This window comes from Centropristis striata, chromosome 8, assembly GCF_030273125.1.
Source record: "Centropristis striata isolate RG_2023a ecotype Rhode Island chromosome 8, C.striata_1.0, whole genome shotgun sequence".
In the NCBI taxonomy this organism is placed as follows: Eukaryota; Metazoa; Chordata; class Actinopteri; order Perciformes; family Serranidae; genus Centropristis; species Centropristis striata.
In genome coordinates this window covers 30,194,098-30,206,623 of record NC_081524.1, presented here as the reverse complement: position 1 = coordinate 30,206,623, position 12,526 = coordinate 30,194,098, and the positions used below count along the sequence as shown (strand labels likewise).

The 12,526-nt window shown below is 37.8% G+C and overlaps 1 protein-coding gene across 1 annotated transcript in view; it reads left to right on the top strand.

The window, feature by feature from the left end:
* bckdhb (branched chain keto acid dehydrogenase E1 subunit beta) overlaps positions 1-12,526 on the top strand; it is a 54,349-nt gene that overhangs the window by 3,695 nt on the left and 38,128 nt on the right. The window contains exons 4-6 of the mRNA XM_059340167.1: positions 2,604-2,737; positions 5,241-5,396; positions 8,200-8,308. Of these exons, the coding sequence (XP_059196150.1) occupies positions 2,604-2,737; positions 5,241-5,396; positions 8,200-8,308 (399 nt within the window). The remainder of the gene's footprint in view (positions 1-2,603; positions 2,738-5,240; positions 5,397-8,199; positions 8,309-12,526) is intronic.

Here is a 12,526-nt window from a genome sequence, read left to right as displayed (position 1 = left end):
TTAGGACTCATGGTTCAGAACAGACAGAAGTGTAGTTGTCAAAGACGGACAAAATCGTCTCGGTTGGGATGGAGGTAGCATTTTACCCACTGTACCGTAAACCATTTTCATTATAAAAATAACTAATTTTGCAAGTACTTTTATATTACACTCTATAAACACTGTCCAAAGAGTCAACAGTTCACAATAAGCTATAAAACTGAAAAGCATTTCTTATGCTGTGGAATTGAAAATACCAAAATGCAAAAAATAATTTAATAAAATAGCATTAGAATTTAATTCAAAGCACCTAAATATGCATCATCCCAGTGATGGGGTGTAGGGTTTTAAAATACAGTGGCATTTTTTTTGTAAACCTCTTCTTAATTTTAACTCTGATGTTCATAAGCTGCTTACAGTTTCTCTAAATATAAAACACTTAACAATCAAATGACTTTATTGACTGTTTTCTAGACAAGAGAGAGGCTATATTTGATTCTAAATACAATCTACCCTTTTGTTAATGTCTGAATGACAGCATTTAATGTTAGTCTTAGTTCGAGCAGCATGTTTTTATGGGTAGTCACATGGAACTTATATTTGTATGTGACAGGTCGGCATGAATACACAACCCTTAACAGACATACTTAATAGTTTTTGTTCCTTGTTATGGTTTTAACGTGGTCTAAAAATAATTAGATGTCAATAGCTTGCCAGGTTTTTTTTTTCACTAGCAAGGAGTGTCAAATCCTCCCCACAGTAGCCGGCTTTGCCTTTTTGTTTTCACTGACGTCAGAAGTGTTGACCTTTGGAGAGGGATCATTATTTTCCATCTCATCCTTGTGTACAGTGACGAGCGCAAAGCTGTTTTTATCCCCCTCACTACTGAAAGGGATGGTGCACACCTCTGCCACCCATAGCCATTATACAGAACAGAGGTTAATGCATGGCAGACACTACATGAATGGCTTTTTACGAGGCAGATGCATTCACCTTGGTGATGCAGATCTCCCGCCGCTGGCTACTGGCTACCTCTGAGAGCTGTTTCCCTGAAAACCACAGCACACATTGACCCCCATGCTCCGACTCGCTCTCCCTCTCATTGATGTGTGTGTGTTTTGTATAGCCTTTTTTTTTTTTACTGAATGCAGTGCTGGTTCCAGACAGCACAGGCTATAAAAGTTACCCAAACATGTCTATTTAAATATGCATTCTAGACTGAGGCACAAATGTTAACGCATCAATGCATTTGACGGTCGCACATTGTGTTATTGTTCCATCTCTTGGTTGTATTTTTCTCGTCATTAAATGACTTATTACTCATTGCTTTGATGATACACAGAAGCACACATACACACACATGTTACTTACTGTCACTTTCACATGAAGCTGCATATTTGAGGTTGGCTTCAGTCTGAGTTGCAAGGCACAAAATGTTGATCGCTTAATTGTTCATTCCTCTAAGGGTTTGTGGTGCTGTGGTTGCTAATTGAACTTTCTGAGCACAGGCAGTGCACATAAGGGCAGAGTTTCAATGCTGAGAAACGCACTCCCCAGCAAAACAAAAAAATACTGGACTGGCAAATACACAAAGATGAGAGCAAAAATAACACACAACCCAAATTTAGAGTCCCACTCCTGCGGCTCCTTTTCAGATTATAGGGTGGAGAATGGAATTTTATTTTATTTTTTTCTGATGTTGTGTGTGTGCATCACAGGCTTGGTTAGCTACAGCTGAGTGGGAGTCATCAGTTTGTCACTTCATTTATTTTAGGACTGCATGGCATTTTAAGGGCACATGTTCTTTGCAACCTCATCACTCAAGTGTGCTGCCTGGGCCTTGTTCTGTTTTCAGAAAAAAACCCTGCTGATCCTTGGACACCCTCTGTAATTGTGCTTAGTGGTCCCAAATGAATAATTACAACTACTTTGTAAAACAAAACTTAAAACATAAATAAAATAGTGTGTTCATTTGCTAAACAATTTTTCACATATTTATTGATAACTGTTCAAATCGACAAATGTATTGTAAATATACACTCCTTTTTTAATTTGATGCCTGCAGTATATACCAAAAAATCAAGACGGGTGTATTTTTATCACTGTATTATCATCTTTTCTTTAAAGACACTTTGTTAGCATTTAGGAAACAAGGACACTAAGTGTTGAAGTTTTAAAGAATATATATGTTCAGTTGCCCAACATTTCAAGGTCTACATTGTCATATTTTGCACTTCATAATGCGTCCCACATTTTTAATGGGACAACTGGTCAATCTATTACCTGAACTCTTTTCCTTCGAAGCCATGCTATTGTAACACATACAGAATATGACTTTGCATTGTCCTACTGAAATAAGCAGAGACATCCCAACTTTTTTGAATTTTTTTCTTTTGTTTATGTTTTACACAGCATCCATATTTCGGGGGGGAATAAGGGTTGTACAGTTGTGGTCTGCGGTACCAAATAAATAATTCAATACAATGGGCTGTTCAGTGATCTCAGACTTAAACCTTAAACATGTGTTTGAACTTTTCTCTCCGGGAAACTTGATACATCAGTTAGCTCAGTTTGCCTTCAGCTACTTAATCTTTTTCTCCTCCACTCTGCTGTTGTCTCCCCAGGTAAAGACCGAGTCTTCAACACCCCCCTTTGTGAGCAGGGGATTGTGGGATTTGGTATTGGAGTAGCTGTTGCTGGTGCAACAGCTATTGCGGAGATCCAGTTTGCTGACTACATCTATCCTGCTTTTGACCAGGTAAGTAATGCAGCAACTTGATTAATTAATTAATTGATTGATTGTTGCAGCTCTACAGGTTAGGTCAGTAACACATTACCGCAGACTAACACAGTGCAAGACAAGACACTAACAATGCTCTAGAGATAAGAAGTCCCTAGACATTTTTACACTTTGCAAATAAAACATGATTATCAAAATGTAATTTATAGCTATCTTATACTTGTTTTAATGTTGATGTGGTGCAGGAGAAACCTCTCTTAGCAAAGGATCACATTCACTGGCAGTTTGTAGGTGTTTGGTTAAAGGGACAGGTTAGAAGGAGGGAAAGTAAGCTGACGCAACTGCTAAAACCTGCCTTTTGCATCAAAAATCCTTCTCAGAGTCATAACTGGACACCAAGACATCATACAGTTATTAGGGGAATCCGCACACTCCTTCCAGTGTGTTTTTTTTCTTGATACCTCTTTCATAGATATAGCTTCTAATAACTTCAGATTATACCTAAAAAAAATTCATCAAATTGAATTTATTTTTTAATGTCTTTTTTTTTTGAGTGAAATGACCCTGGCTACCTCGCTGACTCCATGGCAACATTGTACATCCTGTTTGTATCACCAAAAGCATGATGAGAAATGTACTGGCAGAAATAAAAAGATATTCGTCACAAATTAGATTAGAAGGAGAGGGAAAACATGGGTGGAAAAAACACCACAAATACATTTTATGTCTGTACTAAAGCTAAGAATATCCCATCTACATTGTTGTTTTTTAGAAATACCACCACTCACTTAATGATGGCCTAACTATTCATATAAAATAACAGTATCTGTCAAGACATTTAGTAACATTGGTATAGGCCAGAGTAATTGCCGATTTTATACAAAGAACCTTTAACTAGACGCCACACTTTTTTTCTGATGTGTGACCATGGTAACTATAGTGTGAAATCCCTATGCGACTTATTTCTATGCTGCAGGAATGTAGAGCTTTGAGTTAGGTTGTACTCTTTATACTTGCCTGGTGTACCAGCACACACATTCGCAGGGCTCTGGATCAGAGTGCATACCACCATTGTTGCACCAAAACAAACAGTGCAATCACTCAACCTGAACGTCATGGCCCAAGCCAGCAAAAATGATGAATCGGTAGAGAATATGGTTATGTAATGTATCTTTGTTTTGCATCCATGGGCCTCTCCTAGTATTATAAATGTGATAACCATCTGTGCATTTGCAGTTTATTTACATTGGAGTGATGAGGCCTTCCAGCAAAAGATACAAACATCAGTATATTTATATAAACAAATGTTCGATTTTCAACATAATCTGGTGCTGTATCTATCTACACAATCACTCATGTAGACCAAAAATCTTTTAATATTTAAAATAAAAACCATTCCATATGTGATTGTTTCCTGTTGCCTCACAGCAGATGAGATAGGCTTGAGATGAGACTTGTTGCTATATTGGTCTTCTGTTTATCCCTTACTTTCAAAGTTAATATAAACCGTGGCTAAAATATGCATTGATTAGTGTAGATTTAGGTGATATGATAAAAGGTGTCTTAAAAGTGGTTTAACAAATGGAAAAAAAAAATATTTATTCTTCTGACTTGTTTGTATATCTTATTCCTTGTTGCATGCAGGTGTTTGATAAACAGACTTCAAATCTTCTATTGTATTATATTCTACAATCTAACTTGAAAAAATGTGTTAAACAAAAGGTCTTTCCCGGGTCTTTTTACAGTGAGAAAGATTAATATGGCTGAGAAGGACAGTGGGCAGCCCTGCTGTTTTAGCATTCATACATGCTGACACTAGTGTCCTTCTGTGTATTCTCACCCTCCACAAGATAAATGAGTCTCTGTTATGTCAAGGCAAAACAAAACGTGTGATAATGGAACCAGTTTCTATAAGGGGCTCCTGCTGTGAGCAATAGTAGATCAAATCTGGTGTCAGGCCGTGAGTGGGCTCCTTTTCTCTCCTTCTGGGCTCTCGCTTAAAACGGCTCAGTCCAAACTGACCTCCGAGAGGCATAAAGGCTGAATTAACAGCCCACCTGAGCTTCAGGGAAGAAAACTTGGGACACTTTTTTGGAGGAAGCCCAGTATCAGAAACTGTAGAAGTAGGTAAAAGGAACCAGACACTTTAGGTAATTTTGCTCGTTAAAAATAAAATAACGTTTTTAAAAGCTTTAAGGGGAATAGCAGAGAGAATGGCTCTGCACATGAAGCTTCAGTCCACTGTCCACTAGTGTGGTCTGACTTCATAAAAAAACAAAAGAAAGCACTCCATTTACTACGGTGCTTTTTGATAAATAGATCTGCAGTTGATTAAACCAGCAAACACTAAATAGACCCCATAAACCCACAACATGTTGTTGTTATAGTCTTTTTACTGACTGGAATTTGCTGCGTTTGCTGTTGTAGCAACCCAGGTGTCCCATTCGGATCAGTAAAGTTTAATCACGTCAACTATTAATGTGTGGTTGTATTAACCTTAATTGTATTGGTCTCTTTCCAGATAGTCAATGAAGCAGCCAAGTACCGCTACCGCTCTGGCAACTTGTTTGACTGCGGCAACCTCACCATCCGTGCTCCGTGGGGGTGTGTCGGCCACGGCTCACTTTACCACTCTCAAAGCCCGGAGGCCTTCTTCGCCCACTGCCCTGGCATCAAGGTCAATCATGTGGTTTATTACAGATTCTGACTTGTATTTTTTTCCATTGATAGCTTTTTTTTTCTGTCAGTGCAATTTTGAAATGTCACATCTTGCCCCAAAACACATTCAGAAGTATTCTGGCAGAACGGCAAGGTGTGTTAAGTGGTCTGATTACATCGGGGAAACAGTCCAAATCTTTGTCATCAGCTATAGTTATGCAATACTGACAGTTACTCTAGAGAGAAATACAAAATGGGAGAAATAAGTACACTACAATGCATACAAATCATTTTTTTGAAGCTGAACAAATACCTGGTTTCTCATTTCTCACAGTATCACATGAATATTGTCCCTTTTATAAAGGGGAACGTTGATAAATATTGTGAAAAAGTAGCAGAAGGACTATTTCAACCGAATTGTAATGATTTGATTACATGACGACTAAGACTGACCCCTAAACTTGATGAATTGTATTTGTTACGATTTGTTTTAAATCGTTTTTTTTATTCCCCTGCATCATTATCAGCATAACAGTTCAGGAAAAAAAGGCATTTCAGTTTTATTGTTTCTAGAATGAACTCAACAACAGTAAAAGTAAGGGCACTTTAATCATCTTAATTAAAACCAGCTCCAACCATAATCTAGAGGGATGGGTTATATTGCAACAATATAAAAAACATTTTTACAGTAATGTAATGCAAAAAACAATGCTCGATTTGATTTAGAAATGGCATTGGGTATTTATTGTATTTTATTTTTCTTCGATCCTGAACCAAAAATGCTGATGTTTTTTAAGGTATTTATTAATGTTTTATTTCTTATTTATTTGCTTAAGAAAGCAGCCTTCTGAAAACCTGTGCATGCACTATTAATCCTAATTTTATCTAAATCGCAATATGGACTTAGTGGTATATCGGCAAATAATGTATTGAAGTATCAATTAATTTTTGTGGTGTTCCAAGATTTCCCAGCCTGCAGATAATGTTCTCTGCAATAATCACACCATGATCATTTTAATGCATTTTTCCATGATAATTAGAATAATAACCCAAAAAATGATATTTTCTTCCAAAATTATGAATCACATTACAATTGCAATATCAAAAAACTTGCAATTAGACATCTTTTTCTGTGCAGCCCTACTTTTTAGTGATTTTGTTGCAAAATTGGTGCATAATCCACATTTCACTATAATAATTTCACCTCAAAAATTCAGCATATTGTAAACTGTAAATATTTCCCCTCTTAAATCAGTATCCGTCTTTAAAATCCCATATTGGTTGTGCTCGACATCTTGGCAACACCCACTGCAACTCAAGTAGCCTAGCGACTAAAGTTCAACTTAATGGACATTTTCTGTCCTGCGTGGGAGGAAACTATTGTCTTGCTTTAATCCCATCTACAAACAGAAGCTGTTTTATACTGAAACTGAACTATGTAAAAGTACAGTTGCAGTATAATATAACTTCAGCAAGCTACAGGGACTCGAATAGGAAGAACTAGGTTTAGAAACGGACCACTCAGGAATTACTTGGTCGTGCATAATTGTAGTGGCAGGACAATAACTGTCCAGTCATATACATTAAGTGATATATAAACTTCATTCACAACTCTAAACACACCTGCAAGCCTCAGGCCTGTTAAAAGGCAAGAGGGAGCCTGCTACTCTGAGTCTGTATGTGTGAAAAAGGCCAAAGGAGGACTGATTTAATGGAAGATAAGGAATGAATAGCATGTGCTCAAAGTAAACAAGTTAAAATGTCAGATATAACATCCCTCCCTGCTTTTTTTCCAGCATGAGCATACACATCATCAAAGGATCACATACACCACAGAATGGGAATGACTGTATGATTTACAGCTACAGTTCATCCACTGTGCGTAACCATCAATGCAGGCAATAAACAGGTTGTCTCCCAGCAAAGGTCAGGCTGATAAATGTTAATCTCTGTGCATACTGCCGGCACTGTTGGCTCCGTCTGAAAGTCAGTCCCAACACACAGGCTGACAGGCTGGATTCAGCTTTGGACCAGTGTTGTCCTGATACCCCAATTCTGACCTAAATACCATTAAGAGATTTATTATCTAACACAATTACAGTGTCAGAGAGACAACAATTGTTAAGAAGAGTTGAAAATAATTTTTGTGGGGTTTGTCTCAGTCTTAACCCAACCTGTATGAAGGCCTGAATGATATGTTATTTTGAGACCCATACTGATTGTAGAGGGGAAATATTCACTGATTACCAATATGATGGCAGATATGGTAAATATGACATTTTCTATGTGGATTGAGCACCAATATAACTATGCAATGTTAGTTAAAAGGCTGCTTTCTTAAACATAACTTTATTATACGTATTTTACATTATATAGTTATCTATATAATAAACTAAATCTTAAAATTAATGCTTAAAAAAAGGAAGAAATGCAAATAAATTACTAAATTAAAAACATCAGTTCTACATGTCCAATATCAGTTGACTACTGACCAGTTTTCATATCGATGCATATTGTACAACATATGCCGATACTGATATGTCTGTGATAGGCCAATATCTGCCAATAATATCTTTACTCTGTACATAAAACAGTTCTTTATTAAAGTCTTAATAAACTGGAGGTGGAGTGGCACATTGGCCCGTTTCTACTTTCGTCCTCTGGAGCCACTCTCCATTACACACTATGAATTAGATGTGAACACAAGTTAAAATATGAAATATAAAGTTTTTCAAAATGAGATGTTTTCAGATAAATTATTGAAAGTCGAATTATCTTAACATCATGACTGGGTCTAATAAAGTGTGTCATGTGTTCCTCAGGTTGTAATACCTCGTAGTCCAGTGCAGGCCAAGGGGCTGCTCCTCTCCTGCATCGCTGACCAAAACCCCTGCATATTCTTCGAGCCCAAGATCCTGTACAGAGCGGCAGGTAAGAGTGATTGCGTGTGAATATAAATCTGAAGCCGACATGTACCCTGTAATATTAAGCCTGGAGCAGCCTAACTAGATGTCAGCTGACCTGTAAGAGCCTGTAGCAGGGCTCCATTTTAAAGCCAAATCATGTATAGAAATAAAAGATTTTGATGCATCAAGACCATTTACAATTATTTTAAAACTACATTTTAGCTCACTGAGTTGTAATCTAATTGGATCATGAGGTGCCTTGAGATTCACAGCCTAAGTAACTCAGCACGTTTTAGTGTTCAGCATCATGCCCCGGCAGCCCTCGATCTGTTTGCCTGGGCACCATATCGAAAGCAAATGTTCTCCCTTTAAGAGGCGCGAGTCAAGAAAACAAACAATATGCCTGACTGCAAGCAATGCGAGTTAGATCAGCAGGACCACAAGTGTTAAGCAGACCGTCTAAATGGGCTGTGAAGCGTTGACAGTGCCCAGCAGACTCCTCTCTCCCTCCTCCCTATGTGGAGAGAACATTAGTGTTGAGCCCAGCATGGCTGTTGCTGCCGTGCAAGAAGGTGTCCAGTAAAGTCGTAATAAACTCTTTACAATTGTTGGCAGCAGTTGCAAGTGCAGTGCAGCCTTGGCTACATTATGGTAATTTGAAATTCATGATTAAAACGGCGTCAGAGGCTCGAAGATGATGTTTGAGCTCATTATAGTAATGGAAGGCAGAGCCAGAACAGATTGATACTACCAACCTCGCAGCGAAACTTCTTGATTTTCACAAGTTTTGTTAGTTTCCCGCTTTGATATGAGCCAGATGAGATTGTTAGAGATGACTGCTGAGATTGTTTCAATTATGGCATGAAGTTAGTGATCGTCGTCCAAAGCATTTGTCATGTTACAGTGCAGTCTGATATTAAAACCACTCCTTGGCACCAAGTAAGTTATGTTGCAATCAATTGCACTCAGAACTTGGTAAGAAACGACCTTTAACAAGTTAAAAAAAAAGTGCAATGGAACAGTCATTCGCAAGTCGCAATTTAAATTCTGAAACTCTGGTTAAATCCACAGAGCCTGAGTTCACCGATAAACACACCTGACATCAAAGCAACATGGCGGTGCACACAGTAAACCGCCTTTATAGAAATTTTAACTTCATGTAATGTTTATTTAGTGTTTGTGTTAGTGGTCGACCGATACAGGTTTTTTAATGCAGATGCTGATACCGATTATTTTGACATCAGCCGATTTTTTTTGGGCCGATATTGCCTTTTCTCCCTCCATTTACATGATAAAAATGACACAATGACAACAATTGTTACACAAGTCTCAATTTAAACAAAAAAAGAAACATTTATTAACAAAACAAACAAAACATACTAACAGTTGGATAGAAAACAATGTGTATGTTGTTACGCCTCAGATGAGTCCACATATTTGATGTGTTTCTTTTTTCCGGTATCAGAAGCAGCTCACCAGCAAATGGCAGATGTTGCACCAAGCCTTGCCTGGTGTTAGCTCAGTGAAATGTGCTAATTGATCGGCAAATGCACGCACGTATCGGCCAATGCCGATACCAGTAAAAAAAAATGCAAATATCGGCTGCCCGATGTATCGGTCCATCTCTAGTTTGTGTTGTGAAACGTGCTTTAAAAACATTGAAGATGCCCCTTCCATGTCCATTTAGTTGATTTGTGCTTGATAAAAGTCTTTGCAAGCATGCGGTACTACCCCTTGTCTCTTTTAACAGGGAAGCAAACATACATTTTTACACCAATTTTCTTTGCTATGACGCTGTGATCATCCATGTTGGTCTTCCGTAGATGTTTGTGAGGCTCATAGACTTACCATACAACTGCCAGTTTGCCCTTTAAAATCATATTAAATTGTTATTGTAAAAAATAATAATAATAATAAAAAGAGCACAAACATAAATCTTTTCAATAGGGTTTTATGAATAAGGCTACAGTCATGGAAAAAATTATTAGACCACCCTTGTTTTCTTTGATTTCTATCAAATTTCTTGTTAATTTTAATGCCTGGTACAACTAAAGCTACATGTGTTTGGACAAATATAATGATAACAACAAAAATAGTTCATGAGAGTTTAATTTAAGAGCTGATATCTAGCCATTTCTATGGTTTTCTTGATAATGATTTTGGTTATTATCAAGAAAACCATGGAAAATGGCTAGATATCAGCTCTTAAATTAAACTCTTATGAGCTATTTTTGTTATTATATTTGTCCAAAAATTAGTTATACCAGGCATTAAAATGAACAAGAAATTGAAGAAAACAATGGTCCAATATTTTTTTCCATTACTGTATACTTTTTCACAATAGGTTAAACAAAGTTATGGCAAACAGATCTGTTGTCTGTCAGCAGCAGCTCATGGGGAACTGAGGTGACAGCGACTGACTAACCTGCCTTCACCAGCCTGACTGACAGCAGAAATGTACTGAACTAAAATAGTTTTTATGTCTGCTCCATGGAAAGAAATCTATAGTGTTTGTATGTATTTATTTATTTCTTCATTTTATTTCCCTGCCCACCATAGCAAGTGGGCGTAATCTGTCTGAAACGGGAAGCTCACAGACTGGGAGCTTTGATCAGTCAATGTAGATAAGGTTAATAAGATGAATAAGAACACATATACAGGGGGAAATGTGTGTGATTTTTTTAAAACATCTGTCAATGCAGACATTTTACTTGATGTCACAAAAATAGGCTTCAGAGTCAAAAAAATGTAGAATTTCTCTGCGAGATGAGCTTTAGAGTCAGTCTGGACACATTTAATAACATGACTGCCTTCAAAGAACGTATATAGGGGGGCTGTGATATAGGAGGGCCGTGAAGGAATGCCTGGTAGATGATGCCTCTCAATATTATATCGCTAAATTTGAGCAACCACATTGCAACCCCTTCGCCATCCGATGTGCCGTGACGTACTGTGAGTTGGCTCGTTCAGCTGCTCTCCACATTGTTTTTACATTCATGTCTCGAGCCCTGCAAAAAAAATGCTAAGGCTCTACAATGGCAGGCAAATCCCTAAAATGTCCTGTTTTTTTCTACTATTATGTAACACAAAATGTAGCCATAGAATTTAGAAAACTTAAGGCAGATACTTGACACAAGCATGTGAATGATGTCTTTAATACCCCCCAGCTGTGGTGAACTAATAATCTGTCATAGCTGTGTAGGATTCAGTGGCTTTAAAAGAATTGACTCATCAAATTATGATCATGTGTGTTGGAAAATGTATAGCACTGTGTCAGAGTAAGTTATTGGAAATGGTTATATAATAGAAGAATGATGTGTCAAATCAATGCAGTTCAACAGAGCAGCTGAGAGCAGGTGTCTGAGTTCACTGTGTGTTTGTTTGCATTGTTGCTCCGTTGATATGGATCTTGGTTTATTAGCCGTTTGGGAAGTGATGAGATACATCTGTAATATGGTGTATGTAAGAGAGGTTGCCATGTGGACTGATCCCAAATATAGTAGATACTACTTTACTAGCCAGTCACACAATATGTTTTGTCAATCAAGCCAACGTAAGTGTTGAGACATGTTTGTAAGAGGATGTGCTCACTGACCAGCTGCCGCAGGCTGAACTGAACACTTTATTGTTCCACCCACATTAACATGTGGTCCCCTTGCCTCGAGTAAGGGTTAGGGTTAGCTGTAGGATGAATCACTCATCCGTCTTTTAGAAATGGTAGCGTTTCACGAGTTATTTTCCTATAGGGGCTGAGCGAGCCAGCTCTCGTGCCAGGTCAACATGCTTCTAATGATCTATGCCTGGATTATGAAGTCATGGTTTTAATTGCAGCGGCCTCTCTTTTCTTGTGCAGAACAGTATAAAAACCACACATTTGTCTCATCAAGGCCATACTGTTTTGTAGGGAGATTCCACTTATTAAACCATAACCTAGTTTTCATAATTCAGTTTTAACCTTCTGCGCAAGGGCCTATTTTCTGTCTCGTCTGGGAGCCTAAATCAGGAGTTGTGTATGATTCACTCAAACCCTTTATGTTGTTTTAATATAGTGAGTCGTCGGGATGGGCAATTTTTCTTTCCTTTCTAACTTCTCAAAGGCTTGAAAGGATCGTGGAAGTCATTCAAGGTTTCCAGAAAGGTCTCTAACCCAGCGTCTCCCTAGAGTATAATTACTCTGCCTAATTGTAAATTTGACTTCATGCGTTGCCATGTAGGAATGCTTTCAGCAGTTTGGTTCAAAGTC